At 45.8% G+C, this 23917-nt stretch overlaps 1 protein-coding gene and 1 non-coding gene across 2 annotated transcripts; both read right to left on the reverse strand.

Moving 5' to 3' along the window:
- Positions 1–266: 266 nt before the first annotated feature.
- LOC130993974 (uncharacterized) lies at positions 267–4019 on the reverse strand. Its single transcript, XM_057919013.1, has one exon. The coding sequence runs from the start codon at positions 4017–4019 to the stop codon at positions 267–269; it is 3753 nt and encodes a 1250-aa protein (XP_057774996.1).
- Positions 4020–6300: 2281 nt separating this feature from the next.
- On the reverse strand, positions 6301–6372 carry TRNAQ-CUG (transfer RNA glutamine (anticodon CUG)). Its single transcript has one exon. It is a non-coding gene; the product is annotated as a tRNA-Gln (tRNA).
- Positions 6373–23917: the final 17545 nt, after the last annotated feature.

Here is a 23917-nt window from a genome sequence, read left to right on the forward strand (position 1 = left end):
AGTGAACACACTTCTCGTAAAATCCCGCTCACCAACAGTTCGACAAAACTCCTCAGCCAAATGAGGAACGCCAACTCGTAGCCGTTCGCTAACATCAAAGTCATTCCAGATCATTCTTGAGAGCCGCATCTGGAGCCAAGAAATCCTCCTACAGAGAATGAGAAAGAACGCTCGGGGCAACCACCGGAGAGATCCGTGAGTTTCGATTCCCAGTAAAAGAACCAAAACCTCCTCCAAAGTCCACCCAAAAATAAACCAAAAACTCATTAATTCTTGATACGCAGGTGACTATGCGTGTGCATGTCAAGACGAACAACTTTTTGAATTTCAGTAATTTCATGTGGCCACCATCCCTCCTCACGTTGATGGTTTGCCATAATATCCGCCGCAGTGTTACCTTCCTGATAAACGTGAGAGATTTGTAGTCTGAAGGTATTGAGAATGCTAAGGATAGAATGCCAAGAAGCAGCAAATCGCCAAGGAACATCTCTAGAGCGCGTGTTAAGCAGATGGACAACATAGCTAGAATCCGACTCAATCCACAGGTGATGCCATCCACGCAAATTAGCAATATGAATGGCGGTAATGACAGCCATTAATTCTGCCTCATAAGCGAACCCAACTCCTCCTTTAACATGAAAACATCCTCTAACCCAACTCCAATTATCTCTGAAAACACCTCCTGCAGCAATGCGACCCGGAGCTCCCATTGCCGAACCGTCGGTATTAACTTTCATCCAAGGGGCCGCCGGCGGCCACCAATGCACGGTTATAAACTCCGGGGGAGGAGCGGCCCTAGGAGCAACGCCAATTTTCCTTAGCATGGTGTAATCTGACCAAGAGTTATACATATGGCCAATATTCTTGCAGTTCATGTCCATTTCCTTAAAACAAACTTTAACCATTTGAATAGCCCGCCTAGAATCAAAAGTTTTATCTTCAAAAACACAGCTGTTACGTTGTCCCCAAATAGCCCAAAGAACCGTGATGACTCCAGCTTTCCAGAGACAATTAAGTTGTGAGCTAAGCTTGATATTCCAAGCAGCCACTAGAAAGTTATGAATATCAATCTCCTGTAAAGCATGCTCGAGATTAAACCAGCTAAGCAGCTCTTTCCAGATAGGTTGCACCGCCGAACAAGACCAGAAGACATGAGGAATACTTTCAGCCGCTTTAAAGCAAAAAGGACAATGGTTCGGCATTTGAATACCTTGTCGAATCAAACGATCAAGAGTAGGCAATCTATTTTGAATGATTCTCCAAGAGATAAGCGACCTCCGAACAGGAATATACGATTCCCACAGACATGTTCCCCAGATAACACGCGAGAATTTATGACATTCATTAGCAAACGCATTAGCCGATGAAACATTACCAGTCATAGAATGTTTCCAATATCTCATATCCGTATCCTCCCCAATAGGAATAAGAAGAATGTCACAAACGACGTGAGGGTACAAGTTTATGAAATCTTGAGTGAAATGCCAAACTCCATCGTAAAAGTATTCCGAAACCGGATAATGCAGATAGTTCCACATGAAATGAGGGATATGACATTTATCAATTAAACGATATCCAAGCCAGTCGTCAGTCCAAAAGTTCGTGGAGCTGCCGTTCCCAATGAAGGAATAAGAATTTTCAACCAGACTTCCGACTTCCTCTCTAATACGCATCCATAATGTGGACGGAGTCGTGAGATTTTTCGTCCTGCAGAAACGATTAAGATATCGATCCTTGATCAAGTCAAAACCAAAATCTTTCCCGCAGATAATTTTCCAGGCGATTTTCATGAGGAAACATTTATTCATGATAGAAAAAGAACGAACCCCCAGCCCACCTTCTGTTTTAATCGAGCAAACCCGATTCCAAGCGACCGGGCAGGAGGGTTTTTTGCAAGTGTCACCAGTCCAGATGAAGTTACGACATTTGGAGTCCAACTCATGGAGAAGCTGTCGTGGCCAACGGTAAACCATCATAGAATGCGTTAAAGAGCTTTGAATCACATATTTAACCAAACACAAACGTCCAGCCATAGAAAGTTTAAGACCCTTCCATCTAGAAAACTTATTCAAAATCTTATCATGAATCGAACGAAGATGAGCAGCACGGACTTTCCCTTTAAATATCGGCACTCCAAGATAAATAAAAGGAAGATTCCCAACAGAGAACGGAATAGTTCTAGTGATCGAGCGACGCAAGAAGGTCTGAACTTTGTTGGAAAAGAAAATCTGAGACTTTTCAGGATTGAAGCTTTGCCCCGAAATCTTCCCGTAATAATCTAGAATATTGAGAATGGTCTGAGCATTTCTGTCATTAGCCGGGCAGAAGACCAAGATGTCATCGGCGTACAAAAGATGAGTGGAGAAGGGAGAACCCCTGCTCGACTTCATCGTAGAAAGATGACCCGAGTTGACACAATTAATAAAAAGAGTACTCAGAACATCTTCAGCAATTCCAAATAAAATCGGGGAAAGCGGATCTCCTTGTCGAACACCACGAGAACAGCTAAAATAACCGCAAAGCTTATCATTATAAAGGATGGAAACTTTTGCAGACTTAAGAATGACATCAATCCATTTAATGAACCTTTGATCGTAGCCAGCGACACGAAGAACATTAAGAAGAAAGGTCCAGTTGATAGTATCAAAGGCTTTCCTAATGTCGATTTTGCAAGCCATATTAATGCCACTACCAGTTCTGTGCATGCAGTTCACTCCCTCCGACCCCAGCATGATACAATCGTGTATCGAACGTCCGCTAATAAACCCAAATTGGTTAGGCGTCACATAGTGATGGGCCAAAGAGCTAAGACGAGTAGCCAACACTTTCGAGATAATTTTGAATAAAAAATTCGACAGAACTAACGGGCGAAGATCCATCACCGAAACCACCGTATCCTTTTTAGGAATGAGAACCATAGTGCTAGAGTTGCAACCCGTCGGCAAATAAGAGCAAGTAAAGAAAGTACGAACATCACGATAAATATCATCCTTGATAATATTCCAACAACTTTGAAAGAAGTGACCAGAAAAACCGTCCGGTCCTGGCGAGCTTTGAGCGTCCATATTAAAAACCGCAGCTGCAATCTCATCATCTTCAGGAATTTTCGAAAGAAGAGCATTATGCTGGTCCGTCACCATCCTGTCGATCACCGCTTCCACCGCAGTGATGTCATCAGTAATATCCCCGCTATCATCGAAAAGATTGGTAAAATAATCAACAATGTGGTTTCCAATCTCTTCCTGATCATAAACTAAATCACCATTAATCGATAAGTGAGAAATAATCTTCGGCTTTCGCTTATACTTAAGCATCGTGTGGAAAAAAGCGGTATTTCTATCACCATCCTTAAGCCAATTAACTCTACTCTTTTGCTGCATTAAAGAGTTCTTCGCCGAGAGTGCGGTATTGATGGTCGCTTGCGCCTGAACCTCCTTCTCAAATAACTCCTCAGTATAACCATCAACAGCAATTTGAGCCTGAATATCCATAAGATCCTGCTGTGTCTCCATGATTTTTTTATCCACATTCCCAAAAGTATTTTTATTCCAGATCTTGAGAACGCTTCTGAGACGTTTGATTTTTGCCATAACCGTATAGATAGGGCAGCTACAATCAACATTATCTGTCCAAGATTTTTCAACAACAGTCAGGAAATCAGGATGTAAAGTCCACATATCAAAGAAGCGGAAGAAGCGCCGACCACTATAAGAAGAAATACAATGCAATACCAAGGGCGAATGATCAGACGTTAAACGCGGCAAGGCTTGCGTATAAACCTGCTGCCACATCTCGAAGAAATCCATAGAAAATAACGCTCTATCCATCGTTGATTCCACATGAGACGGCATAAATCTGCGGCCAGACCAAGTATATTTGAGACCCATCGTAGGAGACTCTATGAGCTTAGAAGCGTCGATAAACTCGCAAAAATCCTGGCAAGCAGCCGAGTTAGGTCTACAACAACTGGAACGTTCGTGCGAACCTTTGACAGCATTAAAATATCCAATAATAACCATATGTCTGGAAATAAAGCTTAATAAATCAGTCCAAAGATGACGCCTAAGCAATTAGTCATTAGAGCCATGTACCACCGCAACTCTGAACTGGTGATTAGCCCAACAACAATCCACAATAACAACCTGATAAGAAGAATAGACAACCGAAGTAGTAAGATCTGGATGCGAGAAAATCCAAATATTAGAGCTCATATTCACTCTGTTATTTTGAAACCGAGGCACCATATTAATAGATTTCCAAAAACCAGCATTGGTTCTGGAAAAATCAGACTTTGGTTCAATAAGACCCAAAAAATAGGAGAAAAAGAGCTACAATGCTCTCTAAGAACACGTTTAGATTCATCCGAAATACCACGGATGTTCCAAATAATAGCATTCATCAATCAACTTTTGTGAGAGTCTCGGACATCGCCGGCTTCCACTTCAGCTGCCCAACTTTGAGTTGCAACATTCGACATGGCACGTGCGCTGCTGGTTGGATGTTTCGTGACCACGAAATCCCTAGGGGTCTGCCCAGATAATCGCGCTTTATTTAACTTTGCACTTATAATTTGATCCGCCTCAGCCGCAGGGGCCGTACGCATGTATTCCGATTTTCGAAGCCTTCCTTTGATACTATCCTGCGCTGTCGGAAGCTTTCTCATCCCCTCAGGTTTTTGCTCAGTTTTTAGTGGCCGTCCCCTCTTTTTAGGTATAGAATTCTGTTCCATTGACGGTTGCTCAGTTTGTTCTGCCATTTTTCCCTGCACCAGATGATCCACACGTTGTGTTTGTATCTGAGGTTCAACAATTCTGTGAGTCTCTCCCGACACTTGCTCCGTGTCAATCTCCTCATCATACTCTTCCGAATCAGAGGCCTCAATCTGTTCATCTAAATCGTGGTTAGCAGAGCCCTCACCTGTATGACTCGATACCAGCAGTGATAAGTCCGGCCCATACATAACAGGGAATTTTCAGTAGGACTTAAGACCAGACCGCTGTCACTCGATCTCTGTGGTTTCTCCAACTGTTCTGCCGAATTTTGAAGAACATAAAATCTGTTTCCTGCGTTGGGTCCATTCACCACGTCCTTACCAGATTTGTCCATCTGTTTTTGGTGCCAATGAGGTTGTCGCTTACCATTTCTGACCTCTTGAAATCCATTTTTGTTATCCGGCTTCCTGCTTTTATCCTCCTTGGCTTTCCCTTCAACCAAAGTTTCCTTCGCATTATCCGAAGATTTGATAAGCTTGTTACATTTATCAATAGAATGTCCCGTAATCTTGCATTTGTTGCAAAATAATGGTAGCTTCTCAAATCCAAATTCAACGTAGAAATATCCATCTTCACAATCAATCTTAACAGAGTCCAGCAAGGGTAAAGCAAGATCAATTTCCACTAACATTCTAGCAAAATGTCCAACATCTCCAGACGCCGACGCATAGTCAACTTTTATGGGAGTACCTAGAGCACGCCCGATCACAGCAAACACCTCAGGGAGCCAGTATTCGCTTGGAAGGCAAAAAATCCGCACCCAAACTTGGCAGACAGAAGAAATCTCCTTATACGGATCGAAATTGCGTACCCAATCCCGAACCCGGAACGATCCAATCGGCAAATCCCAAACCAGTTTAGTTTTGGCTCTTTTTTTGTCGTCGAGAGAACTAAATTGAATAGTGTAAAAACCTTTAGCATGCGGTATAATTTTCCACTCACCCGTAGGTTTCCAAAGTTGCTTCAGGTCCTCCTGCAAATCATTCAAAGTACGAGGAGTGTTGCCTTTGCGAATGAGCAATCTGCCGATGATAGCAAATTCAGAGTCTTTAACTTTTTGCTGATAAACTTCCTTAGGCAACGTGATAACGATTTCTTCGCCACACTTCTTTGGCTGGAGCAAAGAGTATCGATGAATTAAAACATCTGGCTTGCGAGCAATTCTAGGAGCAATGGCCATAGCATATGATTTCGTTGTATCAGACGCCTTGGGAGTAGAAGCCAATTGTATGGATTCCGTATTTTCAGAAGTAGGGTTTTCAAAAACCCTAGCGTCTGCATGTTTCTCTATCGCAGAGGGAGAAGAAAGTTTCGCGGTGGGTAGAGACGGGAAGTCTCTTTCGGACGAAATCGAACCGCAGGCATTCGTGTCGATGTGTATGTTCGGGAGGCTATTGGAGTGACGATGGTTTTTGTTCACCGGCGCCGGAAAATCCATGGCGGCGGTGGCGGGGAAGAGCTAGGGTTACCACAAGAGTCGCCAGAAAGTCATCCACTATGTTTTTTACTCTCATTCACAAAATTATTAAGGTTCCACCGAGACTTGAACTCGGGTTACTGGATTCAGAGTCCAATGTCCTGACCACTAGACCATGGAACCACTTGTTATTTATCTCAAGAAATAAATAAATAACTTTAAAACAATAAAATGATAAAATCACCAATAACAATATTATATATCATCCAAAATATTCATACATTATCATCCGAATGAACCAAGTATCAAGTATATATGATCATTACATATTTCGATTCACTTCCCGGCTTATTCACTCTGACAAACTCTTTCTTCACGCTCATATCTCCATCTTGACCTTCGTTCCTTCTTGGATGTTTCATCCCCTGATAACATACAAAACGATAATCTATTTCTACAAAATATAACAAATAGTTAAACACAGAAACAGTTTAAAGTGCCTAATAAATAAATAAAAAATCAAAGAATAGAATAATACTTAATAGCTGGTATATACCACAAAGTAAATGGAGACTTGCATAGATAGAACAACAAATGGCAGCGGAAGAATCTTACGGTAAACTGACCCTGTCTCTTGTTACGTCTAACAAACAACTATGAAAGTAGATCAATAAACCCTTATCACATTTGTAGTGGATAAAATCCGACTGACCAGAAGTCAGCGGAACCCTCGCTAGAGGGACTAGCGAATTCTCTGCTCGGGGCGACTTTCCTGCTCGCCGCGATTCCTCTGCTCGGGGCGACCTTCCTGCTCGCCGCGATTCCTCTGGCGCCTCGCCAGAGGAATCAGCGAAGTCTTCGCCAGAGGAGTCAGCGAAACCCTCGCCAGAGGGATCAGCGAATTCTCTACTCGGGGCAACTTTTCTGCTCGCCGCGATTCCTCTGGCGCCTCGCCAGAGGAATCAGCGAAGTCCTCGCCAGAGGAGTCAGCGAAACCCTCGCCAGAAAAGTCAGCAGAACCCTCATTAGAGGGACTAGCGAATTCTCTGCTCGGGGCGACTTTCCTGCTCGCCGCGATTCCTCTGCTCGGGGTGACCTTCCTGCTCGCCGCGATTCCTCTGGCGCCTTGCCAGAGGAATCAGCGAAGTCTTCGCCAGAGGAGTTAACGAAACCCTCGCCAGAGGGATCAACGAATTCTCTACTCGGGGCGACTTTCCTGCTCGCCGCGATTCCTCTGGCGCCTCGCCAGAGGAATCAGCGAAGTCCTCGCCAGAGGAGTCAGCAAAACCCTCGCCAGAGGAATCAGTGAAGTCCTCGCCAGAGGAGTCAGCGAAACCCTCGCCAGAGTAATCAGCGAAGTCCTCGCCAGAGGAGTCAGCGAAACCCTCGCCAGAGGGATCAGCGAATTCTCTGCTCGGGGCGATTTCCCTGCTCGCCGCGATTCCTCTGGCGCCTCGCCAGAGGAATCAGCGAAGTCCTCGTCAGAGGAATCAACGATTCCTCTGCTCTGGCAGAGGAGCGACCCCTCTGCTCTGACAGCGGCATGATCTCTCTGCTCGGGCAGAGGCGTGACCCCTCCGCCCTGGCAGCGACACCATAGTAAACACCTCAATACGAAAGCAAACAAACGGAATTATACGCTTACGAAAACCTAGTCAAACGTGGGTGACTAGGTCAAACGAAAGTCGCGGAAGATCATTTCCTAAAAATTCGGAGCCGCTAGGGTTTCAAAGAATATTCCAACAAACCCTAGAAGGGCAGCGACTTGGAGAGAAAGAAAGGAACGAGGTCAGGGATACGATCCCCCAAATATCGGAACGACCAGGGTTTAAGGGGACGTGCCAGCAAAACCCTAGCCATCAGGCCTATACCTATATATACTACTTCATTAACACAATGGGGGGACACGCCGTCATTAACACTCAGACTGATACTTACGATCATTCTCATTCTAACACATTCTCTAGCATTATTCTGCCTCCACGCTCCCAGCCTTAGGTTTTTCGGTGATCAGATCAACCGGGACGACCCAACGGCCCTCGCTCATTGCTCAATCGCCTTCAACTCCGTCTACTAAATCGATCCTATTCATTATTTCATTTACTTTCAATTGCTTTCAATACGATTTTTATTACAAATGTTTACTGACTTGAGCGTCGGAGGCCCTTCCATTGACACCCCCACCGGTGCTCTTCGGAGGGCTCTAACGTTGCTAGTGGTTTCAGGTTGCTAGTGCCCATCGATTTGGACGTTGCCGACGTCGCTTCCGTGATTGTTGGATTCATCCTCCACAATTTGGCGCCCACCGTGGGGCCCTAGCAATCAAAAGCTACACCATGAGTGCTCCGAACGACGCTCACGACCCGAAGAACGCCTCAGACTAAGTGGGTTCAACCCAATCGGAACTGCTAGCCCAGGTGGAGATGAATGCGAAGCTCAATGCTTTGATAGACCAGATGGCCCAAGAAAAGGAGAGTAGGCTGATGTTGGAAAAGCAAAACCTAGAGTTGCTAGCCCGACTGAACACTCTCACCCAGATCCAAACTCCTCCGCCAATTCGAACACACCATCTGGACCGATTCCGAGTCCCCGTCAATTCCATGGTGGACATCGAGGACATCCCTCTCACCCCTCACGGAACTGAGATCATCCCAGACGATCCTTCATCTTCGGTAAGAAACACTGGATCTGGGGTAATTCAACCTAACACGGGTGTTACTCTTGTGACTGCAGGTGAAACGCAAGTCCTAGGTCAGACACCTGGGGTACCAAAGATAACTGGAACATCTGGGGCGACCAGGATGACCGGGACAGCCGGGACAACTGTAATGGAAACCCCAACCCAGATCAACTCAATGTCAGGAGAGATGGTTCGATCTCTTCCGACAGGTCAGACCGACACTACCCAGATGCAAGTAGTACCACCAGGGCAACTGGAAGGAGATCACGTGCGCAACACCCTGACGTGTCAGCCGGATGGAATATCAAGGTAAATGATTATAGCTAACCAAGATAACAATGCGTCCGATCAACCATTCCATATCAACTCGAGCAAACAAGCCACGACCAGTACCCATCCGAACATGGACCCGGCCCTGGCCGTAAGATTGGCCGAAATGGAGGCATTGATCCAGCGAATTCCTGGTGTCCCGGCACCTATCCACAAGAGCTCGAAGAACTGCTATGCCGACTCCCCCTTTGTGGATGAGATTGCCTTGGTGGAGATGCCCATCAAGTTTAACTTCCCGAGCATGCAAATGTTTGACGGCACGATGGATCCGACCGACCATATCGCTCAGTACAAGCAAAGGATGTTCACTGCCGCAATTCCTCGTGGATTGAGGCAGGCCTGCATGTGTAAGGGGTTCGGTTCTAGTCTGACAGGACCGGCCCTCCAGTGGTACACTAACCTTCCAAATTATTTTATTTCAAGTTTTGCTCAACTAACAGATATATTTGTGCAGCAATACGCTAGTAGCAGGAAACTTGAAAAGATATCGGAGGATCTCTACGCCGTGGTGCAACAGCGTGGCGAACCTCTTCGAGACTACATCAGCCGATTCAACAAAAAGAAGGTGTCCATCACCAATTGCAACACCCAAACGACGGTCACCGCCTTCCGGAAGGGTCTTCTGCCCGACTCAGACCTCTACAAAGATCTCACCAAATACCCGTGTAGAACAATGAAGGACGTCCTTGCCAAAGCATGGGCACAAATCAAATGGGAGGAAGATCAATACAGCCACCACCGATCTCCAGGGTAGATAGAAGGACAAATGATAGGCGGTCTGAGCCTTACCCATCTTCACGACACGAATACAGAAGGAGACAGTATGACCAACCTTACGAGACGCGACCACGTGAAAGGGCCAAGATCCCAGAGTACAACTTATCTATCTCGCCAGCCGAGGCGATCTTAGCTCTCAAGAGTCTAGGCAACAAAGTCAAATGGCCAAAAAAGATGAGGGCCCCAGCTGACCAGAGGGACAGATCCAAATGATGTGAGTTCCATGCAGATCATGGGCATCGGACAGAGGATTGCATCGTTCTCAGATTGGAAGTGGCCCACGTACTAAATCAAGGCCACCTCACCGATTACCTGACTGAAAAGGGCAAGCTTACCCTACAACAAGGAAGGGATAAGCAAGAGAAACACAGAGACGACAGCCCGCCAGACTCACCACACCATGAGAGAACTGTGAACTGTTCGCTATTTTATTTACACGCCGCAAGTGTACGGGTGCAATTGAGTATAGCAGTGACAAGGTCGAATCCACAGGGACTAATTGTTATCAATGCCTAATCGTAATCACTTTACTCTATCTGGAAAACCGAATTGTAAAGGTTTGATTCTTGAAAACAAATTTAAATTGAAATAAAGGAATACTGAAAGGAAATCAAGCTGTAAAAATGCGAAGTAACAGAAGAAAGAGAGTTTCCCAAGGCAAAGGTTTCAACAGATTCTCCTAACCAACACGTTTGATTCAATTAATGAGATAATTCCTAAGGCAATCTCAAAGTTAATTCATACCCACTCCCGTGGCATACAAATCGTTGATTACATGCAAGGCTACCGTCCCCGGATCACACTTCTAACATGTAACTCCTAAAAGTTCCTAGGATTAAAGCCTTCACAATTATTAATTCCCTTTAGAATTAAAATAAATGTGTTCTATGTTCTTAGTTCAGGTTATAATTATCATCTCCCGATCTCAAATTAAAACCTATGATAATGCTAAATTGGTGATCAAGCAACAAAGCAAACAATTATAACAAGAACATAGAAAGGAATATAAATCTCAATTAATTAAATCAACAGTTAGAAATTTGAATCATGTTTACTCCCTAAATCCTGGGAAAAAGGGATTTAGCCACACATAGACATATGACTAACAATCACAATCTCAATAAAACTAATAAACATTAAACAATGAAAAACCGTAGAGAAGTTGAGATTCTTCAGTCTTGCTCTTGCTCCGTGTCTCACAGCTCTCAGGAAAAGTCAGAATATGATCAAAGGTGATAAAAGGTGTCTGGGATAAGCTAAAAGATGGTATTTATGAGCCCTAGGTCGTCTAAGCCCGAAAATACTCCAAAAACGCGCTTTTAGTGAAAAATCGGAAAAACTGGGCGGAACTCGGCGTTTCGCGCGGCCGGGTCGCGCGGCCGCATGGCTGGACCGCGCGAGCTCGCGCGGCCTTCTCGCGCGCCCGCGCGCTGTGCCCGCGTGAGCAGTCCAGCAACTTCTGCCATCGTCGCGCGGCCGGGTCGCGCGGCCGCGCGCCTGGACCGCGCGACCTCGCGCGGCCTTGCGCAGTGATTTTGTTTTGGCTCGTTCTCCCTCGTCCGAACTCCGATTTACGAACCGTTTGCACTCACGAACTCCTCTAGAGATGAACTAAAACTTGTATTTCAGCCAAATCTTCCAAATTCTTCTTCGTTATTTCTGAAAATACGTTCAAACACAAGCGAGTGACAAGTTCTTGACCAAAAACCAATATAAGCTCAAAATAAACCATCAAACACACAAAAACCTCATAACTAACCATCAAATATGACACACTAAGAGGTAAAAAAGCATGTTTATCAACCCCCCAAACTTGAACTATTGTCCGTCCTCGGACAAAACAAAGATGAACCAAGAATGAATCAACAAGAGCGCAGAGAAAAGTGGATAACATTATGGCTTCAGATTTGTCAACAAAATACCAACATGCATTTGTATCTCCTATCATCACAATATCACAATCTTGACAAACTCAAATTATGCTCTCAATGAATTGCAATCCTCACCAAAAAGATAAAGAATATAAGAACTCTCAACTCTCAAGTGTATCAATTCAAAAAGGACGTGTATACGCTCAGTTCAAGCTAAACAAGTACTCATCCATAAGCTTGTCAATCGTCTCACCTCTCCACCACTAAATGTGTGCTCCTATAACCAAGATCAAAAAGGTCTTTATTGAAGGTTGTAATGTAGGCTCTTTGGTAAGGTAGGATAAATTTGGCTGAGTGACTAAAAGATACTCCTCAATGTAGCTCGATCACCAACCTTATAACATTCTTAAATCATACCATCTTCCACCTCTCACAAAACCAGATTTTTCAATGCGAGAAATCATCACAACTCAACAATTATTTCTCATAACATTATGTCTCTCTAATGCATCCTATGTACCCATTTTTTCAATTCTTTTGCTCTCTCTTTTCCTTTCTTTTTTTCTCTCTTTCTTCTTTTTTTTTTTTTCTTTTTTTTTTTTCAATGACTTGTAGGGTACTAGGATTTTTTCAATCAAGATCAAAGTACATAATCCATAAACACACATCTCCACAAACCAACTACCCCATAACAACAATCTCCAAGCTCCCACCCACGGCTAAACCAAATAAAATGGAAAATAAAAGGCTCAAAGGGGGCGAACTAGGATCATATATAGTAATAGGACAAATATGGGATATATAGGCTAGCAAAGATGGCCTTCTATCATCTCAAAGTTATTAAGCACACTATGTGACCTCGAGAGAGAAACCAAGACAAGTTCTAGTGAGACACATGCATGCTCGAACAATCACTCAAGAATAAGAAATAAGACTGTAAACATGGTGACAGTCAAGGCTCAAATCTCACAGCTTATTTCATTGATTGCAACATCAAAAGAGACCATGCTTATCATTCATCAATCATGCTCAATCTCAACAATATCAACACAAACGCATGCAATTTCACAATTTTAAAGCAGAAATCGTCATAAGCCAATTATCCAACAAAACTCTGCACTACTCACATCATCATCAAGGTACATCACAAAGAAATCAACAAAGCAAGACTAAACAACTCAACGACAAAACAAACAAGAACAACCAAAGCAAACAGTGCACCCACAAAGACACATCCCCCCAAACTTATTCACCACCAAGGAGAATAAGTTTGAAAAGGATTTGTGGGGCACGAAAACAAACAAACAAACAAACGAAAAGGAATAAACTAACCAGAAATTGGGTTGCCTCCCAATAAGCGCTATTTTTAACGTCGTTAGCTCGACAGAACAGCAACCTCTTCAAGGTGGCTGGTACAAGCAGTGCTGCGACCAGCTGCTTCCTACTCCATGCTTTTCATCCAGAGCTCTTCCTTTAAACTTTCGATCACGTGGGTCCTGCCAAGAAAAAGGATCCGTATCAAATGTATTAAATATATCAACACTTACCTTGCCCGGATCTTTAGCTTTCTTGGGCACTTCATCTTCTTGGATGTGGCATGGTTCATAGACATGGAACGTTTGGCTTTCCTCATGAACCCTCAACGTGAGCTCTCCTTTCTCCACATCAATCAAAGCTCTTCCCGTTGCAAGGAACGGGCGCCCCAAAATCAGCGGAATTTTGTTGTCGTCCTCAATGTCTAAAACCACAAAATCTGCAGGGAAAATAAAATCCCCCACCTTCACGAGCACGTTCTCCACAACTCCACGAGGATAAGTGACCGACCTGTCTGCCATCTGCAACCTCATAGATGTCGGCTTTAACTCCCCAATCGCCAGCTGCTTGAAAACAGATAACGGCATGAGATTGATGCTCGCCCCCAGGTCGCAGAGTGACCTTCCGAAATGCTGGCTTCCAATAATGCAGGAAAGTGTGAAGCTGCCCGGATCTTTGACCTTCGCCGGCAGCTTCCTCTGCAAGATTGCGCTGCATTCTTCATTGAGATTCACCGTCTCAAACTCCACCAACTTCTTCTTCCTCGAGATAATGTCCTTCAGGAATCTAGCATATTGCGGCATCTCCTGCAATGCTTCCACCAACGGAATATTAATTTGCACTTTCCTGAAGATCTCTAAGAACTTGGAGAACTGCTCCTTCACCCTCTCTTTCTTATGGCGCTTAGGGAGAGGAATGGCCACAGTTGCTGGCGAAGTAGCTTTTTGCTTTGCATCCTTCTTTCTGCCAGAAACCTCAACAGTGACCTCCTCAGCTTTTTCCTCAATCAGCCGTGCGCTTTCCTCTGTTGCCGTCATAGCCCCTTCCTGTGTAGTCCCGCTCGGCAGATCAACCATCTTAAAGTGACGCTGGGGAAACGGCAACCACCCAGGAGGACGCAGATGAGGTGGAAGTCGTCGACCTTCCTCCCAGACTCTCCACGATAGCTCTGGTCTCTCCATCTCACGAGATCCATGGCTGCAATCTGAGGTGCCTTCACTATTTAACCCAATGGCCATGCACTGCTCCTTTGCATTTACCTTGGCATTGTTTGTGAGGTTGCCCGACTGTTGGAGTTTGTTGACGGCTGTGGCTATTTGGCCCAATTGGGTCTCGAACATCTTCATTTGAGTCCCCACAGCAACGGCATTGGACTCCAGCTTTTCCATCCTCTCATCTACCCTGGAGATGAACTTCATCATCAGCTCTTCCAAATTAGGCTTCTTTTCATCATTGATGACTCCATTGGTGACAGAGAATCCTGGTGGAGCATGAAGCGCGTTATTCGGATTCCCATAAGCCAAATTGGGATGTGGACGCCCTCCATGATGAAACTGTTGTCCATGCTGATAGTTCCCATAGTTTCTGCCATTGATGTAGTTGACGTCTTCTACGCCTGTTGGGATCTCCACAGCCGGCTCAGGATGGCCAACAGTCATAGCCTTGATCTTCGAGTTCATCTCTGCCAGCTGAGTCAAAATCAACGCCATAGGCTCCGAACTGGAGGTAGCAGCAACTTTCTTCAAGTGAACTCTCTCGGATGGCCATTGATAGCTCGTGGTGGCCATGCTCTCAATGATCTCCATAGCTTCAGAACTTCCTTTCTTGAGCAATGAGCCCCCTGCAGCTGTATCCATGAACATCCTGGTGCGCTCCCCACAAGCGTTATAGAACATAACCACCAGAGTCCCCTCATCGAAACCATGGGACGGGCACTTTCTCAACTTTTCTTGGTATCTCTCCCATGTCTCTGCTAGTGTCTCTCCATCAAACTGTTGGAATTGGAGAATCTCCATCTTTAGCTTCAGTGTGAGCCCGGGGGGATGGAACTTCCGTAGGAAAAGATCAGCCAAATCCCCCCATACCGGATTAGCTCCCAGCTGCAAAGTTTGATACCATGACTTTGCCTTATCCCGGAGTGAGAATGGAAAAAGGCGGAGTCGTATGATATCATCTGGGACTCCGTTCATCTTGACGGTGCTGCACAACTCCAAGAATTGCGCCAGATGCGCATTGGAATCTTCCACAGCTTTGCCTCCATACTGGTTTTGCTGCACCATCGTGATTAAACCAGTCTTGAGCTCAAAATTATTTGCGTTGACTCTTGGAGGCTCATGAAAATAATAATGCGGAGTGAACGCCTCATTGATCGGGGCCTGTTTCTGCTTGCCAGCATCTTTCTGAGCATCTAACAACGCCTGCAGCTGCTCTCTCAACCCCCGGACTTCTTCTGCAGTGGCAGCCATCGTGTCTAGTGTGGCTTCTCTTTTCTTGTTGTTGTTGAGGTGGAACGTGGCTTCAATCTCTGGATCAAAATCTTCAAGAGGAAGATTCTGAGATCGTGTGTCCATTCACTACCTGGAAAGCTCCAAACACAAGAATTAGAACCACAGGAAAAACAAAGAACAGTAAAATAAATAACAGAAATAAAAAATCCAGATTAGTATCAAACAATTAACAGAATAGTACTGATAAAAATCAGTCCCCGGCAACGGCGCCAAAAACTTGTTCGCTATTTTATTTACACGCCGCAAGTGTACGGGTGCAATTGAGTATAGCAGTGACAAGGTCGAATCCACAGGGACTAATTGTTATCAATGCCTAATCGTAATCACTTTACTCTATCTGGAAAACCGAATTGTAAAGGTTTGATTCTTGAAAACAAATTTAAATTGAAATAAAGGAATACTGAAAGGAAATCAAGCTGTAAAAATGCGAAGTAACAGAAGAAAGAGAGTTTCCCAAGGCAAAGGTTTCAACAGATTCTCCTAACCAACACGTTTGATTCAATTAATGAGATAATTCCTAAGGCAATCTCAAAGTTAATTCATACCCACTCCCGTGGCATACAAATCGTTGATTACATGCAAGGCTACCGTCCCCGGATCACACTTCTAACATGTAACTCCTAAAAGTTCCTAGGATTAAAGCCTTCACAATTATTAATTCCCTTTAGAATTAAAATAAATGTGTTATATGTTCTTAGTTCAGGTTATAATTATCATCTCCCGATCTCAAATTAAAACCTATGATAATGCTAAATTGGTGATCAAGCAACAAAGCAAACAATTATAACAAGAACATAGAAAGGAATATAAATCTCAATTAATTAAATCAACAGTTAGAAATTTGAATCATGTTTACTCCCTAAATCCTGGGAAAAAGGGATTTAGCCACACATAGACATATGACTAACAATCACAATCTCAATAAAACTAATAAACATTAAACAATGAAAAACCGTAGAGAAGTTGAGATTCTTCAGTCTTGCTCTTGCTCCGTGTCTCACAGCTCTCAGGAAAAGTCAGAATATGATCAAAGGTGATAAAAGGTGTCTGGGATAAGCTAAAAGATGGTATTTATGAGCCCTAGGTCGTCTAAGCCCGAAAATACTCCAAAAACGCGCTTTTAGTGAAAAATCGGAAAAACTGGGCGGAACTCGGCGTTTCGCGCGGCCGGGTCGCGCGGCCGCATGGCTGGACCGCGCGAGCTCGCACGGCCTTCTCGCGCGCCCGCGCGCTGTGCCCGCGTGAGCAGTCCAGCAACTTCTGCCATCGTCGCGCGGCCGGGTCGCGCGGCCGCGCGCCTGGACCGCGCGACCTCGCGCGGCCTTGCGCAGTGATTTTGTTTTGGCTCGTTCTCCCTCGTCCGAACTCCGATTTACGAACCGTTTGCACTCACGAACTCCTCTAGAGATGAACTAAAACTTGTATTTCAGCCAAATCTTCCAAATTCTTCTTCGTTATTTCTGAAAATACGTTCAAACACAAGCGAGTGACAAGTTCTTGACCAAAAACCAATATAAGCTCAAAATAAACCATCAAACACACAAAAACCTCATAACTAACCATCAAATATGACACACTAAGAGGTAAAAAAGCATGTTTATCATGAACGTGATATCCGGAGGCTCCGAAGTCAGCGGAATCACCCACTCAGCCGCCAAGAGACACGCCAGACAGGCTAGATCAAGCAAAATAGGGGCTCTGCCTTCCGGCAAAGCTGGACCAACGGATCCAACCCTGACAATCAGCTTTGCAACATCCGAATCAGACAAGCTTCTACACCCTCATCATGATGCTTTAGTCATTTCCATTTATATTGCTAACTGTTTAACAAAGCGTGTGCTAATAGACAATGGCAGCTCTGCCAATATTTTGTTTTTCAGTGCATACAGGGAGATGGGTTTGGACGAGTCCAAACTAATCAAGAAAGCGGCAGTACTCGTTGGCTTTAGTGGCGAGAGTACGACTACTGTAGGGGAGATCGATCTTTCCGTTTACGCAGAGGGAGTCAACCTTTCCACTAGGTTTCTCGTGGTAGACGCCCCATCAGCATACAACGTCATCCTAGGCCGTCCATGGATCCACGAAATGGAAGCAGTACCATCTACCTATCATCAAGTCATACGATTCCCAACCAAGTGGGGAGTTAAAGAGATCAAGGGAGAGCAGACGGACTCCAGGGCATGCTACCAAACTACTATTAAGGCGAAAAACCCATCCTTATAGCAATTACAGCAAGAAGCCCCGCCCCATTCAAGGCACATGGGAGAACAGGAACACCCACATCATACCTTGCGGTGCACTCAAGATAAAAGTCAACACACGAAGCTATAGAGAAGTCGAAGCTACCAGAGCAGCGAAATCGACAAAGGCCAGAGCAGCGAAGTCGACGAGCTGCCAGAGCAGAGAAGTCGAAGCTGCCAGAGCAGCGAAATCGACAAAGGCCAGAGCAGCGAAATCGACAACGGCCAGAGCAGAGAAGTCGGCGAGCTGCCAGAGCAGAGGAGTCGAAGCTGCCAGAGCAGCGAAACCAACAAAGGCCAGCGCAGCGAAGTCGCCAAGGTGCCAGAGAGAAAGTCTAAATCGGTGAGGTGCCAGAGCAGAGAAGTCGAAATCTGCAGAGCAGAGAAGTTAGAGTCTGCAGAGCAGAGAAATCAAACGAAGAGACCACGCAGCCTGATCGAGGAGGAGATGGTGGAGATAGATGAAATTCAAATTAATGCGAGCTTTCCAGACCACAAAGTTCGGATTGGAGCACAACTCGATCCAGAACTCAGAGAGAAACTTATCAACTTCCTATCTAATTACTATGATTGTTTCACTTGGTCCCACGAGGACATGACAGGAATTGACCCTAGTATTATTGTTCACAGGTTATAGGTCACCCCGGGCTACCCACCGAGGAAACAGAAACGTAGAAAGTTTGCACCAGAGAGGAACCAAGTAGTGAATGATGAAGTCACGAAGCTCCTTAAGAATGGACTCATTCGAGAAGTCCACTATCCCGAATGGCTCACAAATGTGGTGGTGGTCAAGAAAAAGAACGACAAATGGCGGGTCTGCATCGACTTCACGGACCTCAATAAGGCATGCCCGAAAGACTCGTTCCCACTTCCACACATCGACATGCTAGTGGATGCGATAGCAGGACATGAATTGATGAGTTTCATGGACGCATACTCGGGGTACCATCAAATCCGGATGCACCCTGATGATGAGGAGAAGACGGCCTTCATGACCAGCGTAGCGTTATTTTGCTACAAATATATGCCATTCGGATTGAAGAATGCGGGAGCAACATATCAATGCCTGGTCAATCGGATGTTTGCAAGCTTGTTGGGCCAAACAATGGAAGTCTACATCGATGACATGTTGGTCAAGTCCATCCGCGCAAGAGACCACATTGATCATTTGAGGGAGACATTTGAGATTATTAGAAAATACAATATGAAGCTAAATCCTATTAAATGTTCTTTTGGTGTCAGTGCAGGGAAGTTCTTAGGTTATATGGTCACCCAAAGGGGCATAGAGGCCAACCCGGCCCAAATCGACTCCATCATGAAGATCCAATCCCCAACATGCGTCAAGGACGTACAAAAATTAATAGGGAGGATAGCCGCGTTGGGCCGATTCATCTCAAAATCCTCAGAGCGGTATCATCCATTCTTCAACACTCTTAGGAAATCAAAAACCTTTGAATGGACAGAGGAGTGTGAGGAGGCACTACAACAACTCAAGCAATACCTGACCAACCCGCCCCTTCTGGCCAAACCAAAAGACCATGAAGTCCTATTGGTTTATTTAGCCGTGTCCGAGACTGCTGTCAGTGCCGTGCTGGTCAGGGAGGACGAAGGGAGGCAAGCGCTGATATACTATGTGAGCAAGTCCCTCCTAGATTCGGAGACCCGATACAGCCAACTGGAGAAACTAGCTCTCGCATTGGTCCACGCAGCAAGAAAACTTCGACCCTACTTCCAATGCCACCCGATCTCAATGGTGACCACATACCCCCTCAAAGCCATACTCCACAAGCCGGAACTATCTGGTCGATTGACAAAGTGGGCAGTGGAGTTGAGCGAATACGACATCACATATAAACCACGGACCGCACTTAAATCTCAGGTATTAGCCAATTTTGTTGTCGACTTTGCACCTAACCTTACTATACAGGTCGACAAAGAGTTATGCTGTCTGACGGAAGAACCAGACCAAACGGGAACTTGGAAACTATATGTTGATGGATCTAGCAACGTACGAGGGAGCGGACTTGGAATTATCCTCTCATCACCACGAGGAGACAACATTGAGCGGTCAATCCGATGTGATTTCAAAACCACCAACAATGAGGCTGAATATGAAGCCATGATAGCTGGACTCGGACTAGCTAAAGAAATTGGGGTAAAACGCATTAACATATTTAGTGATTCTCAACTTGTAGTTAACTAGATGCAGGGTACATTTCAAGCCAAAGATGTGAAAATGACGGCTTACTTGGGCAAGACGAAAGAACTCCAATCGGGCTTTGAAGAGTTTACCATCAATCAAGTGCCGAGGGTGGAGAATGGCCCCGCTGATGCCTTGGCCAATCTGGGGTCAGCAATTCAGATCGCACAACCTAAAACAATAACAATCACTTGCCTTCAATATCCAGCAATACAAAGAGACGAGGCCGAGGAACACGTGACTGCAATATCAGTCGGACAAACGTGGATGACCCCAATAATGGAATATCTCGAAAGAGAAATACTCCCAGATGATCAGAATGACGCACGTCGAATTAAAGCTCAGGCCGCACGATTCTGCATCATTCGAGGTAAACTGTATAAACGTTCATTTACCGGTCCATACTTGAAATGCATTAACCCTGCAGAAGCAAGATACGTCTTATCCGAGCTACATGAAGGTGAATGTGGCAATCACTCAGGAGGAAGAAGCCTCGCACACCGCGCTTTAACCAGCGGTTACTATTGGCCCACCATGAAAACTGACGCAGCTGATTATGCTAGAAAGTGCGACAAATGTCAACGATTCGCCCAAGTATCACACCTGCCCCCGGAGCCCCTGACCGCTATCACTTCACCATGGCCATTCATGAAATGGGGGATGGATATTGTAGGCAAACTGCCCACCGCACCCGGGCAGAAGGTATACATGTTGGCAGTGACCGATTACTTCAGCAAATGGATAGAAGCAGAATCTTTCCACCAAGTTCGTGACAAAGAAGTCAAGGGGTTCATATGGAAGAACGTGATCTGTCGGTATGGGGTGCCCAAGGAGATCGTCACGGACAACGGGTCCCAATTCATAAGCGCAGACTTTCAAGATTTTTGCAAGTTTTGGAACATCAAGCTAAGCTTCTCAACGCCAAGGTACCCCCAAGCCAACGGGCAAGCGGAATCCTCCAACAAAACCATCATGAACACCTTGAAGAAATGACTAGAGAAGGCCAAGGAAAGGTGGGCAGATGAGTTACCAGGCGTGCTATGGTCCTACCGAACAACTACAAGAACATCAACAGGGGAAACACCATTCTCTCTCGCCTATGGGATGGAGGCAGTAATCCCAATAGAAAGCGAAGTACCCACCGCCAGACATGAGCTCACGACAGACGATGGAAATCAAGAGGCCATGTGCCACGAATTAGATCTCCTCGACGAGAAACGGAACAAAGCAAACATCAGAATAGCTTCCTACCAACAAAGCATCGCCAGACACTACAACAAACATATCCGCACTCGCACATTTAAGCCGGGCGATTGGGCGTTGCGAAAAGTGTTCCAGAACACCAAGGAAATAAGTGCGGGTAAATTAGCCCCGAATTGGGAAGGACCATATCTGATCACCAAAGTGGTTGGACGTGGAGCATACAGGTTACGATCGACAGACGGACGTGAAATCAACAACAGTTGGAACGCTCTACATCTCAAGCAATACCACGCTTGATCCCAAACTCTACAAATTTTACTTTATTTCAATAAGGTCTTCCGAGACCCATACCATCTACTACAATTACTGACCTTTGCATGCAGGTCAGAACTACATTCGGGCTTGATCCCTTAAATGGGTATGTAGGCAGCTCTAAGGAGCGCAGCCCCCCTCCCCCTCACCCTCCTATTCCCCTCCACACCTCGCCAGAGAAATGGCCCTCGCCAGAGAAATGGTTTTCATCAGAGAAATGACCCTCGCCAGAGAAATGGTCTTCGCCAGAAAGCTGGCCTCCGCCAGAGAAACGACTCTCGCCAGAGGAATGGCACCACACCCAGGGGGAAAAAAAACTTTAAATACAAAAGGCGCAAGCCCATCTCGCCCCGAACACATTGAATTTAGCTTTAAGTTTATCAACTAAGTCTAAATGGGGGAGATAAAAATTTTCACGTCAAAGGCTCACGCCCATCTCACTCCGAACCTCTTGAATTTAGACTTAAGTTTAAACAACTAAGTCTAAATGGGAGGAAGAAAACTTCATTTAAAAGACGCAAGCCCGTCCCACCCCGAACGTCCTGAATTTAGACTTAAGTTTCAACAACTAAGTCTAAATGGGGGGGAAGAACTTACTTATACAAGGCACAAGCCCATTTTCACGAACCTAAGGTAAAGACCCATCGCGTCCGTCAGCGCAAAGTGCGCCTCTCCCAAATCGAAAAATTTTCGCTTTGCCAGAGAAATGGCCTTCGCCAAAGAAATGGCTGTTGCCAGAGAAATCACGTTTGCCAGAGAGATGGCCTTCGCCAGAGAAATGGCCTTCGCCAGAGAAATCACATTCGCCAGAGAAATGGCCTTCGCCAGAGAAATGGCTCTTGCCAGATAAATGGCCTTCGCCAGAGAAATCTCCCGCCTAGGGGCAAATTTACTCCTATGCCTTCGACCACGCAAGGTGCATGTTTTAGCAACGAATTTACTATCTTACCTCCAGCATGGGTTTATAAATAGACATGTACGCGTAATCTGAAACCTACGCTATATTTGCTTGCAACACTACAACAATTCACTCTCGTGCTCTCAACAATCCAATTATCCTCTCTCACCTTTCCAATCAAACACTAGGTACAATTCGCGATTCAACAACAATTCACCGATTGATTCTATATCTATTTCATTTATGATTCATCACCACCGTAACATCCAACGCCATTGGATACATTTTGGGGCTTTGAAAGTGCCGCGGTTCTAGGACACCCAATGTTATGTCACCCCGACCATTTAATTCCACGTTTTTCCGGCTCACCTATTTCACGCGAACTGCCGGGAAGCAAAGAAAAGGGCAACGCCCTGCTCACTATGCGCACTCTATACAAGTTAAATTGCACTCCATAGTTAAAAGAATTCCAACTATGGAGTGGGGGACAAACTGTAGTGGATAAAATCCGACTGACCAGAAGTCAGCGGAACCCTTGCTAGAGGGACTAGCGAATTCTCTGCTCGGGGTGACTTTCCTGCTCGCCGCGATTCCTCTGCTCGGGGCGACCTTCCTGCTCGCCGTGATTCCTCTGGCGCCTCGCCAGAGGAATCAGCGAAGTCTTCGCCAGAGGAGTCAGCGAAACCCTCGCCAGAGGGATCAGCGAATTCTCTACTCGGGGCGACTTTCCTGCTCGCCGCGATTCCTCTGGCGCCTCGCCAGAGGAATCAGCGAAGTCCTCGCCAGAGGAGTCAGCGAAACCCTCGCCAGAAAAGTCAGCGGAACCCTCGTTAGAGGGACTAGCGAATTCTCTGCTCGGGGCGACTTTCCTGCTCACCGCGATTCCTCTGCTCGGGGCGACCTTCCTGCTCACCGCGATTCCTCTGGCGCCTCGCCAGAGAAATCAGCGAAGTCTTCGCCAGAGGAGTCAGCGAAACCCTCGCCAGAGGGATCAGCGAATTCTCTACTCGGGGCGACTTTCCTGCTCGCCGCGATTGCTCTGGCGCCTCGCCAGAGGAATCAGCGAAGTCCTCACCAGAGGAGTCAGCGAAACCCTCGCCAGAGGAATCAATGAAGTCCTCGCCAGAGGAGTCAGCGAAACCCTCGCCAGAGGGATCAGCGAATTCTCTGCTCGGGGCGATTTCCCTGCTCACCGCGATTCCTCTGCGCCTCGCCAGAGGAATCAGCGAAGTCTTCGTCAGAGGAATCAACGATTCCTCTGCTCTGGCAGAGGAGCGACCCCTCTGCTCTGACAGCGGCATGATCTCTCTGCTCGGGCAGAGGCGTGACCCTTCCGCCCTGGCAGCGGCACCATAGTAAACACCTCAACACGAAAGCAAACAAACGGAATTATACG

This window comes from Salvia miltiorrhiza, chromosome 7 (genome assembly GCF_028751815.1).
Source record: "Salvia miltiorrhiza cultivar Shanhuang (shh) chromosome 7, IMPLAD_Smil_shh, whole genome shotgun sequence".
NCBI lineage: Eukaryota > Viridiplantae > Streptophyta > Magnoliopsida > Lamiales > Lamiaceae > Salvia > Salvia miltiorrhiza.